Source organism: Otolemur garnettii, unplaced genomic scaffold (genome assembly GCF_000181295.1).
Source record: "Otolemur garnettii isolate 467f Iridium unplaced genomic scaffold, OtoGar3 scaffold00099, whole genome shotgun sequence".
NCBI classification, from domain to species: domain Eukaryota; kingdom Metazoa; phylum Chordata; class Mammalia; order Primates; family Galagidae; genus Otolemur; species Otolemur garnettii.
In genome coordinates, this window is record NW_003852494.1 from 586,245 (window position 1) to 598,701 (window position 12,457).

Here is a 12,457-nt window from a genome sequence, read left to right on the forward strand (position 1 = left end):
AGTTGCTTGCCAGCAAAAATGAGTCTTTGCTGATCAGGAGGAATTCCTTCCTTATCCTGGATCTTGGCCTTCACATTTTCTATCGTATCCGAGGGTTCAACCTCGAGAGTGATGGTCTTCCCCGTGAGGGTTTTTACGAAAATCTGCATCTTGGTGGCGGTTCCACCGCAGATGGCGGATCGGCCAAGTATTTATTTTGTTTATTCTTGTGTTTTCCTTACTAGAAAGGAAACTGCAGGAGGGGAGGAGGCTTGGCCTGTTTTGTCACTGTTGAGTTTCCCAGGTTCTGGAACACACTTGGTGGCTCCATAGATGTGTAATGAAGGCAGGACGAAGTAGTGAATGAATGAAAGGAGAAATGTCATGACCTCCATAAAGCTGCCCTGACATGCCACCCTAGATGTTCCCTGACATGCTCCTTCACGTGAGACTGAGCTAAGCACTGACAGGTGCAGCCTGGTCTCCCTCCCGCAGACCAGGAGTGGACACCAATGGTGACCGTCAGTGCTGTGTCAGCAGACATGTAGGAGAATATCCTCAACCATGTGGGCGGGCTTTACCCAGTCAGCTGAAAGTCTGGCGAGGGAGCCTGAGGAAGACAACTCTGCTACCAATTTGGACTTGCCAGCCCCCGCTTGTGTGAGCTAGGTCCTCAAAATACACCTCATAATAAAAAACTATCGTATTGGCTTTGTTTCCCTGGAGCCATGCTGACTACTGTACCACTATTGGCTCCATTTGCCAGGTGGGGAAACTGAGGCTCACTCAGAAGGGTGATGTGACTTGTGCAGGGCCACTGAGCTCCTGCAGTGGTCTTGAACCCAGGCCTTCCAGAGTCCAAGGCCTTCACCCCTTCCTGCACCCAGATTCCTTGAAGCAGGAATTCCTAACTGGGTAGGGGACTATCTTGATCCCACCTCCCAGCAGAGTGGGGCCATGGAACCCATTCCCCCGCCCCCCCCCCCATTCCTCTGTCCCTCAGCCTCCCTCACTTTTGTTTCTCTGTCTCATTTCTCTGCAGCAAGGTTTCTGTCAGGAGGGCTTTCCCGGGAATGCCTGGGAGGCGGCTCCCGTCGGTCAGCGTGGGCCCAGTAGGAGACGCCCCCTCTCTCTGCTCTGGAGGAAGAAAAAGAGGAGAAAACACCCATTGCTCAGAGAGCAACGGAACAGCCACAGCAGCTTCCTGCAAACCTGCTCATCATCGATTTTGATCAATTTCCCAGACTTGGGCATTGGAAAGGACAGAGCTGTTAGGCCCCGCAGGCTCCATATCTGCACACAGGTCAAGTTCCTGTCACCACAGCCTCAGATTGCATACCCACAAACCCACAGGCCAGCTCAAGTCTTCTCTGCCTTATTTAAAAAAAAAATTGTGGTAAAACATATGTAATGTAAAATTTACCATTTTACCACTTTAAAACCATTTTAAAGTGATAATTTAATATGCCCACAATTTTGTGCAACCAGGACATTGTCGTCACCCCAAAAGGAAACCCCACAACCATTAAACAACTTTCTGTTTTCCCCTCCTCCCAGCCCCTGGTGACCACTAATCTACTCTGTCTCTATGGATCAGTCTATTCTGGGTATTTCACATCAGTGGGATCATATGCTATGTGTCCTTTTGTCCGGCTTCGTCCACTAGCATAATGTTTTCAACATTCACCTAGGTTGTAGGAACTTCATCTCCCTTTATGTCCAAATAATATTCCACTGTACGGACAGACTGGACAGTGTTTACCCATTCATCTGTCAAAGGATATTTGAATTATTTTGAGTTGGCCCGGGAGTTTGTTCTCTGCTCTTTGGGGGTACATCTGTGGCATTGCTGTGTCTTATGGTAAGTCTGTGTTTCACTTACTGAGAAGCTGCCAGACTGCTTTCCCCTCCCACTGTTGAGGGAACACACGTGGCCCCTCATTCATCTCCCACCTCACCTGCAGGTGCAACCACGTGGCAGGGCCACCTGGGCAGGCTCTGAGGTGATCTGTCCTGGGGATGAACACTGAAGTCACAATGGAGGGGAGAGAATACTCAGGGGCTGGTCACTGAGCAGGATGGGAACTGAAACTGGGCTGAGTTTTCTGACATACCGTATATTTTCCCAATCCATTTGTTGCCATCAGTCTCCCCTTTTAGAAAGTTATCACCATAAAGCAGCTTTTTCATTTGTTTTACCCCCAGCTGTGTCCCTGTGCCCTGGACAGGGCCTGGTGTGAAATCAGAAGGTCAGCAACAGCTTCCACCGCACGCTTGCTGCTTCCCTTTGCAGAGCCCTCACCTCACCCACCTGAGTAGCTGCCATACTGAACTTCATCTTTCTCTTGCTTTAAAAAGTTTTTATCATTATAAAACCTATGCACTATATATAGTTATACCTAAACACATATTTTAAAGTCTGCTAGTTTCTTGACTATTTTGAAAGGGTGTTGTGCTCAATGAGGTCCTCTAGTCCTGAAGATTCATCTGCTATGAGTGCGGCCATACAAGATTCTACTGTGTGAATATGCCTTTTCTTTATCCAGTCTCCTGCCACTGGACATTTGGTTTGTTCCAGTCAGTCATGGTACAGCGACTGCAGCTAGCCCCATTTTTTTTTCCCTTTTGAGACAGTCTCACTATGTCGTCCTCAGTAGAGTGTTGTGGTGTCACAGCTCACAGCAACCTCAAACTCTTGGGCTTAAGTGATTCTCTTGCCTCAGCCTCCCAAGTAGCTGGGACTATAGGCACCCACTGTAACGCCTAGCTATTTTTTGTTGTAGTTGTCATTGTTGTTTGGCAGGCCCACGCTGGGCTGGAACCCACCAGCTCTGGTGTACGTGGCTGGCGCCCTAGCCGCTGAGCTACAGTTGCCAAGCCAGCTAGCCCATTCTTGTCCCTGTCTCTGGGACAGCGTGAGTTTTCCAAGGATACACACTGGGCAGCAAATGTGCTGCCTCCTTAGCTGGCCCATCTGGAATCTTCCTAGAGACTATTTTCCAAAGTAGCAGCAGCAGATAAGAGTCCTGTCATGTCACACCTTGGCCAATCCCTGGCATCACTGGACTTGTGAACTGCTGGCTGTGATTTGGTGAGGACAGCCCTGGCCACGTTGCTTGTCTCTTCTTGTGTTTTCTTCTTGGTGAAACATATGTGTCTTCTGCCCATTTCTCACTAGGAGGACTTTTCTGACAGGTGGGGATGGGGAAGTATGGCCATGCCTGGCTTGGCCCCTCTGAGGTCATCTTCCTCACAGTAGCCTGCCATACCCAGTCCATCCTCTCTGTGTGTGGGGGCACCCCTGGGTCACCACCAGGCTGGGCTTTCCAAGGGAAGCTGTGTTATCCCGCCCTTTGCCACTGCTCTGGCCCTCACAGTTGCTGCCCCAGGGTCCTGGGGGCTCCAGGAGGAGCTCATGTGGCCCCAGGTTGGATCTCCATCCTGCCTTATGGAAATTAGGCTCTGGTTTCCACCACTGACTCCCTCAAGTTTAGCTCTTAATTAATCCCAAACTTAGAGAGTCAAAGGCACCATCACATAGTGCCCCCTTAGGCTCCAACACAAAGATTCCAGGTCTTTAAGCGCCCACAGCCAGAAGTTCTGAGTTTAGATACTTAGAGGCAGAAAGAAATGGGATTTTGTCTAAATCTGTGATTGGCTCAAGTATCTTTTTTTTTTTTTTTTTTAAGAGATACAGTCTTATTTTCTCACCCTTGGTAGAGTGCTGTGGCATCACAGCTCACAGCAACCTCCAGCTCTTGGGCTTAGGAGATTCTCTTACCTCAGCCTCCTGAGTACCTGGGACTACAGGCATCTGCTATAACGCCTGGCTATTTTTTTGTTGCAGTTTGGCCTGGGCCAGGTTCAAACCTGCCACTTTCGGTATATGGGGCCGGTGCCCTTACTCACTGAGCCACAGGTGCCGCCCAGCTCAAGTATCCTTAACGCTCAGCTCATCTTTCCCCACACCCTTGGCTGTGACAGTGCTGTGTGCTCTCAGCATCCTGTGTCCTTTTCTGGACATGCAGCTGGGACGCACTTCCCAGGCTCCTTTCAGCAGGTGTGACTGCAGCTGTGCTTTTGGCTGATGGGGTATGGGTGGAAGCAATGAGTACCACTTACTGGCTTGTATCCTATAAACCTCAGTGTGACCTCCACATTCTTTCTCTGCCTGTTGGAAGAGATGGATGTTGACATTCACTGTGACGCTACATGTCATGTGTTGAAGATTGCAGGTCCTCCAAAGCCTGGGTCCCTGCGTGATAGTATGGAACATTTTCTGCAACCTCCCTATCCTTCAGTGGATTCAGCTGAGATTTGGGGTTCATTTGTTATAGCAGTAGTGTTACCTTATCTGTTCCTCACCCCAAATGATAAAGCCCAGTTCCCTGCCACCCTCCCTCAACCCCTCAAGGGTGGCCGAGTTTGCCTGCTGAAGATCTCAGCCGAGCCATGCATTATGGACATCCCACGAAGACCTTGTCAGTACCTTTGGGACCGAGGAGCTCTGGGTTCCTCTTCCACGAAGCGTGGAGGTCTCTCCGGGGCTGCCCGCTGGGGTTGAAGCTGGGGGGCTGCAGTCTGTCGTCTAGGCTGCGTGCTGCTTCAAATACAGGCACGGGGTCTGCGCAGAGAGAGGATGTAGTGGTGAGGGCCCTGTGGATGGGACACCCAGACTCAGGCTGTGGGTCTCTCACTGGTCTCTCATCTGGAGTCACCCTGATGGCTTTGGGGAGCAACGTGGACTTTCTGCTTTACAAGGGAGCGGCCTCCTGCAGGCTCCTGTGTGAGGGAGCATGTGCTGTCCCCATGGGATGGGTGTCCTGCCTAGCTGGAAATAACAACTCTAATAACTGTAACAATAACTGCATTTTATTTCTTTTTTTTTTTTGGTGATAGAGTTTCACTTTGTTGGCCTTAGTGAGAGTGCCGTGGAGTCATAGCTCACAGCAACCTCAAACTCTTGGGCTCAAGCGATTCTCTTGCCTTAGCCTCCCAAGTGGCTGGAATTACAGGCGCCCACCACAATGCCTGGCTGCTTTTGGAGACGGGTCTCACTCTGGCTCAGGCTGGTCTTGAACCTGTAAGCTCAGGCAATCCACCTGCCTCAGCCTTCCAGAGTGCTAGGATTACAGGCTAAGTCACCACGCCCAGCAGCCCTAACTGCATTTTCTTGATTTTATGAATCAAGAATCTCATGGCCATCTGTGGTGGCCAGAAGAATGAGCCTTGCAGACCTCCAGTCAGAGCGACCCTCATTGGGCAAGGATCTAGATGCTATACTCGGATGTCAACCTCCTCTGACAATGCCTGCTTGCACCAGGGATATTGAGGCAGGACTGGTCTGAGGGCCAACTCTGGCTTGAGGATGTCCCCATGGCTTTACTCAGCGCTTCCTTAGGCTGTGTGGTGGTCTGGGATGCTTCCCGCCAGCTGCCCAGTTGCCTATTCCCCCCAGTGGTATCTTTTATTGTGCACATAGTTCCTGGTGGCTGCTGCTCAGCGGACCTGGATGAGAACACCATCACTTGTGGCATATGCTATAGATTAAATACCAGCTTTTCTGGGGGGCAAAATACACATGTGGATGGAAGACATCTGCTAATTTCCCAGTTACTAAAAGGTGAGGAACATGCAGGTTCCACTGCCTAGAATTTGGTTCCCTTTCCCAGCCTTGCCCAGCAAGCACATTCTCTTCCTTCCACTTGGGGGGGGCAGTCCACTCCTTTCATGAGACTTCCCCCAACTCTCCATCTGGGGCAGGAACCAATAACACCTAGAAAATTCCAGAGGCTGGTATGGCTGTGACGCCTTCTGAGTTAAAAGCCCGTCCATAGGAAGGGGCTGCCATGATCCTTACAGTAGCCTCTGGTGGCTGGTTTGGGTCTAACTCATTTTTACAGGCAGGGAAACTGAGGCTCAGAGAAGCCAGGGGACCTGTGTAGTGAAAGTGAGAGCAGGATCTGGGTCTCTTGCTCTTCCGGTCCTAGTATGTGCATATCCCAGACCCAGCAGCTGCAGAGAGTGTTTGTGGGGCCCAGAAAAGCCAGGGTCCTCCACCTGGACCGAGGGATCTGGGATCTGGTCCAGGCCTAATATGCCGCAGTCTTATCTCCTCTTGCCCCTCTCCCAAGTCTCCTGCCTGCATGCACTTGGCCACTGTCCCTGCCAGGCAGCAGCAGGATTAAGAGCATGGACTCTGAAGTCAGACACCCCTGGACCCTAGTCTAATCCAGACTTGTTTCTTTCTTTCTTTTTTTTTTTGAGACAGAGCTTCAAGCTATCCCCCTGGGTAGAGTGCCATGGCATCACAGCTCACAGCAACCTCCACCTCCTGGGCTCAAGCGAGTCTCCTGCCTCTGCCTCCCAAGTAGTTGGGATCACAGGTGTCTGCCACAACGCCTGGCTATTTTTTTTTTTTTTTGGTTGCAGCCATGATTGTTGTTTGGTGGCCTGGGCCGGATTTGAACCCACCACCTTAGGTGTATGTGGCTGGCGTCTTAGCCACTTGAGCTACAGGCGCTGAGCCGGACTAGTTTCTTTAGATTGCTGTGTGACCTTAGAAAGCAACTCTACTTCTCTCTGCCTCACCATAAGAATAGTGACTGCATGGGGCTATGATGAAGATCCACATACAGTACCCCATGGCACCTGACACTTGGTCAGATGAGAACAAACAGAAGCTATTCCTATCTTTCTGAGCTCTAGCCACACTGGCTTTCCAAATGCTACTTTCTTCCAGGAAGCCCTCCTTGACTAGTCAGTGTCCTTGCTAGTCACCACTGTCCACCTTTCCTTCATTGCACCCACTGCAGTTATAATGTGTGGTTATTTGCAGGTCTACCTGATGAACTCCCACTGGTCTGCAAACTTCACAAGGGAGGACCAGGACTACACCTGCTTTTGCCTCCTCTCCTCCCCCCTACTGGACTCCTTGTACCCAGCACACAGCCTGATGTGCAATAAATATTTGCTGATGGAAAAAATGGGGCAGTGCCTGCATGTAGGGCTTTCAGGTCTGGCTGGAACAAGGTGGCCTCTCTGTTTTATTCTTCTGCTGCCTGCGTAGGTGGCGGGAGGCTTGGACAATGGGCGCCTGTGCCGCGGTAAGCAGGTGTATGGCACTGTGTGGCAGCTTCCCTCTGTCAGCAGCCCCCACACCCGTCATTAGGCAGGGCCCGCTCAGCAGGGGATGCCATTATGTCTCCCCGGGCTGATGTAATTATACATTGACATAATTAACCCAGCAAGCGCATTAGGCAGGCCAGCTAAAAATTCATCTATAATTATTTGTTGTGTGCATGCTAATGAGTCCATCTGCACTGCCTTTGTACAACACGAACAAATTAATTTACAAGTCTGGATTTTTTAATAAGTTCAAGGAAACGCTTCCTATTGTGTCCTGGTTTTTGAGAAAGGAAGAAAAGGCGACGCACGCTTGCCAGGGTCAGGGAAGTTAGATAAACACAGGAGGCTACGGTGCCAAGCAGGCCGTGGAGGGCTTACCCTACTTCCAAGGAGGGGCGAGATCCGGCTGGTGGCCCAGGAGCTGGGCTGGCGGTGAGCCCTCCAAGTCAAATGATTATGCTTGAGTAATACAGGATGTCTGTCATTCACCCCATTTACAGGGATTAGGTATTGTTTTGTTTTGCTCTGAGACCCTATGGGTCATTCCTTGCTGGCTCATGTGCTCGGACCGGGGGTAGGCTGCCCTCAGGTGGCCAAGTGCTAATATGGTGTAGAACAGTCATTGAGCTCACAGAATCCAATATCCAGTTAGGGATTCAAATCTCATGGGGTTTTGGACCTCAGTTTCCTCATTTATCAAATGCAGAAAATATACCAGTTCCTACTTCCCAGGAATTATTGGGAAGACTAGCAAAGATAGCAAGAGACACAGTCTCATTTAAGGATTAGATGTCCACTCTGACTCTAATTGGTCATGCCAGTCAGCCCCTTGGAGCCTCCATTTCCTCATCTGTAAAATGGGGCTACATGTGTAAGGCGATTCTAAGGATGGGGAGAATTACACAGTGCTAGGTGCAGAGTAGGGTTTGCTACGTGCTGGCTGCTGCTGCTACCCAGGCTCATGGCATTCTGGGAGTTGCTGTCCACAAGGTGATGCTGTGGAGCCTTGAGGGGAGGGTATGGTTTCCCATGTTTGTATCAGTCCCCAGCTGACTCAGAAACCAATAATCTTGCTTTGAACTAAGTTAATTCTGGGGATTCCAGATAAGAAAGATTCCAGCTTAGAAAGTCATCCTGGGGAGGGATCTATGTGATCAATTTATCCAGACTCTCCCAGTACACAGTGGGGTCCAATGATGTCCCTGAAGACTGCCAGAGTTGGGGGCAAGATTGACATGGGCCTTTGGACCTCTTCCTCCCCCACTGTGCCTTCCTGGTTCTCTGATCTGAGAGGGTGGTGTTCAGACACCTAGCCAAAATCAGGCTGCAACTGAATCCCAAGAGACAAAAGCCCTTTGTGTGGATCAGAGTCCATTCACTCTTCACCATGATGCTGTGAGGCAGGCAATATTATATCTGTTTCACAGATTGAAAAACTGAGGCACAGGGGATGGTCACTTCCCTAGGGTGAGGCAGTAAAGGCTGGGCCAAAATTCAGGCAAGCTGGCCCCACCTGGCAGGATAATTGGAGGTCCTCAAGTGTTCCTTCTGGCTCTTCAGCAGGGTGACACATCAGAGTTCCTTGGGGGGCATTTGTCAAATAGCTTTGGGACTCTGTCCTAAAGATTCTTTTTCTTTTTTTTAGATGGAACCTCAAGCTATCCCCCTGGGTAGAGTGCTATGGCATCACAGCTCACAGCAACCTCCAACTCCTGGGCTCAAGCGAATCTCCTGCCTCAGCCTCCCAAGTAGCTGGGACCACAGGCGCCCGCCACAACGCCTGGCCATTTTTTGGTTGCAGCCATCATTGTTGTTTGGCAGGCCTGGGCTGGGAATTTGAACCCACCATCTTAGGTGTATGTGGCTGGCGCCTTAGCCGCTTGAGCCACAGGTGCCGAGCCTGTCCTAAAGATTCTTGTGTGGATGGTTTGTGTGTTAGCCTCAGTATTTTCAGGAAGGGGGGAGGGTTGCATGGCTCAGCTGTTAGATCTCTCTGTGGGGTAGAGTGGACATGTGGTTTTGATTTCCTGTCAGCTTCCCAAGGGACTGTCAATCAAGATGTCCTGCCTTCCCCTGGCAAGGAACCCTAACCCTAACTCAGGCTGGCCAATCAGGTGTGCTACCCTGGTAATTTGAATCCCTCATGCAGCTCACAGGGCTCTGGCCCTATCTGAGCAGGTGTTCTCACCATTCTCCACCACCCTCGACCTTCTAATAAACTGCTTAAAGCTTTGCCAGAGTTGGCTTCTGCTGCATGTCACTAAAGAGTTCTGATTGATACATCTGCTAAATGATTTTAACCAAGGGAGACCCAAGAAATCATTGGTCCAATAGGTTTGTTTCAAGGCTGGATAAAATCTGGGCTAATTAATAAAAGAATCAAGGAGAAATGCTCAAAAGAGAGTGTGGGGGCCAGGTATACCCAGGCTTTCCTGGACAGTATCATAGGCTTGGAGGAAAATGTCCAGCTTAGTTTGGGCTGACTCTCAGGGCATCCTGGATAGGAAGCCATCAGAAGGATGGACTCTCCTCAGTGAGCCAGGAGGAGAAAAGAGGCCCCCAAAGCCTATCCTGTTTTCTGGCACAGTTGCATAATAATGTTTGCTGAATAACTGAGGCAATTAGAGGTTAGTGCATATAACTCAGAGGCCCTTCTGAGTTGCAGAAGGGTAAAGCCCTTCTGGCTTCAGTAGAAACTTGATCAGAGTGAGAGCGGGAGTTGGGAGGTGAGCTTGGAGCATAGCTCTGGGGGCAGAGTCATTTGGGTTTGAATCCTACCTCTGTCACTCACTCAGTGTGGGGTCTTCAGTAAAGCATTTTACTCTATGAGCCTCTGTTTTCCCTTCTATAAAATGGTGACACTAATAGCATCTACACCAAGGTTACTTTGATGACTGAAGTTATGTAAAGCAGTTAGCACAGTACCTGTACACATAAGTAAAAGATATCAGTAAAAGATAAAAGGATTGGCTCAGTGCCTGTAGCTCAGTGGCTAGGGTGCCAGCCACATACACTGGGGCTGGCGGATTCAAACCCTGCCCGGGCCTGCCAAATAACTACAACAAAAAAATAGCCAGGTGTCTGTAGTCCCAGCTGTTTGGGAGGCTGAGGCAAGAGAATTGCTTAAGCCCAAGAGTTTGAGGTTGCTGTGAGTTGTGATGCCACAGCACTCCACCGACGGCCACATAGTGAAACTCTGTCAAAAAAAAAAAAAAAAAAAAAAAAAAGCAGGATTATTCTCAAGGAGGCTCCAGGGGACCAACTTTCATGTCTCAGCTTTGCTGTGGAACTGCCTCCCCACTGTCTCTTGGGCCAGGAGACAGGGCACAGGGGCCTTAAATTCTTATCATTAGACCAGAAGCAAGAGATTGAGGGCTCTCTTGGTTCTGTCATCTAGCCCTGTGACCTCAGACAGTGCACTGACCTTTCTGGACTCTCTTCTCCAAATTCCTACTACAAGTATATTCCAGGCACACACTCAACACCAGGCATCAACAAATAGGGGCATGGTTCCATTGAGGTGAGGGCTTTTGGCCCTAGGCCTATCCCTTAGAGCTGGGATGTTCAGGGAAGGTGATTATTAAATACTTTCATTGTTTAACTTGATACCAGAGGTGAAAACATTGTGAATATTCCAAATTCCTAAAGCCACCTTGGAGAAACAGAGAAGGGGCCAGGCTTGGAGGCTGGAAGTCAAATCCTAGGTGTACCACCATCATGGAAAGTCACGTAGGGTTCTTATGCCTCAGTTTCCCCATCAGTGAAAAGGAGATAACCACATGACCTACTGCACAGGGCTGTGTAGGGCTAATGTGAGTACACTGAGCCACAAATAACAGTGCCCAGCACCTGGCAGACCCTACATGAGTGCTGCTCTCTTTCCTAGGTGGCCCCATGTTCCCAGCCAAGGCTGAGCATGGTGGGGTAGTCCTGGCCAATGCTGGAACCGGCAATCATATTATGGACTAAACTGTGACCCTGTGCCTCCAATTCATATGCTGAAGCCCTAACCTCCAATGTGACTGGGTTTGGAGATAAGGTCTTTAAGGACACAATTAAGGTTAAATGAGGTCATATAGGTGGGATCCAAAACTGACCAGACTGGTAGACATGTAAGAGGAAAAAATACCAATGATCTCTCTTTCTCTGTGCACAAACAGAGAAAAGGTCATGTGAGGACACAGAGAGAAGGTGGCCATCTGTAAGCCAGGAAGACAGGATCTCCCAGAAACCAACCTTGAAGGCACCTTGATCTTGGACTTCTAGTCTCTCAAACTGAGGGAAAATAAATTTCCCTTGTTTAGGCCACCTGGTTTGTGGCATTCTTTATGGGAGCCTGAGCTGACTAGTGCACCTTGCTCTGGGACTCCCTGCCTAGCTGAGACCTTAGAGTGTGCTGCAGCCTGAGACCCATCCTCTCCAGGACCCCCACTCCTCCCAGGTGTCAGACCTGTGTCCTTGTCTTCTCCTGCTCACTCCCCTTTATCTTTCATGAGTGCCTCCCATAATTAATCCCTGGCACATCTCATGCCATCTTGGCATCTGCCTCCTAGAGAATACAAGCCAAAACATGAATACCACTTCACCTTTCAGAGCCTCAGTTTTCCCATCTTCAAAATGGGGATAAACACAGTTGCTCCCCTATAGATGTGAAGCCCATGGTATGATCTTGGGACATTACACAGGGATGAGTCTGAAGCAAGCAGAGCTTGCTGGGGAGCTCAGAGTCCTTGTACCTGCTTTACTCAGCATGAGTTGGTTGTCTGCTGAGGGGTACAACGTGAATGACATGGACAAGAGCCCTTTTTTGCGTAGCCAACATCCCAGTGGGGATGACAGATGGTGCTCTTTACAAAGGTGCTTAGAAGGAACATGGAGAATGTTTTTTTATCAACACAGATCTCAAAAGGGATCTGGCCCCACCTTGAGGTGGGGGGTCAGGAAAGAGCTCTCTGAGCAAGTGACAGAGAGCTAGGGGTGCCGTTGGGGAGCAGAGGGATCTGTGGGAAGAGTTTCAGGTGGAGGGCACTGCCTGTGTAAAGGGCTGATGGCTGGAAGAAATCCATGCAAAGTGTGACCTGAGGACTTAACACCAGGTCCCAGGGGCTGGCGTAGAGTTGGGGGAGATGGTGGATGCATGGGCAGGGAGATCCCAAAGCCCCTCTCTTGATGACATGGATGGGGATTCATCCTACCAGCAATGGGAAGTGATGTGTTCTTTTTTTTTTTTTTTTTTTGAGATGGAGCCTCAAGCTATCTCCCTATCTTAGAGTGCCCATGGCATCACAGCTCACAGCAACCTCCAACTCCTGGGCTCAAGCGAGTCTCCTGCCTCAGCCTCCCAAGTAGG

At 49.9% G+C, this 12,457-nt stretch overlaps 1 protein-coding gene across 1 annotated transcript in view; it reads right to left on the bottom strand.

Moving 5' to 3' along the window:
* CUX2 (cut like homeobox 2) overlaps positions 1 to 12,457 on the bottom strand; it is a 226,122-nt gene that overhangs the window by 40,006 nt on the left and 173,659 nt on the right. Inside the window, exons 5-6 of the mRNA XM_023516848.1 lie at positions 4,469 to 4,603; positions 993 to 1,116 (exon numbers count right to left, since the gene is read on the bottom strand). Of these exons, the coding sequence (XP_023372616.1) occupies positions 993 to 1,116; positions 4,469 to 4,603 (259 nt within the window). The remainder of the gene's footprint in view (positions 1 to 992; positions 1,117 to 4,468; positions 4,604 to 12,457) is intronic.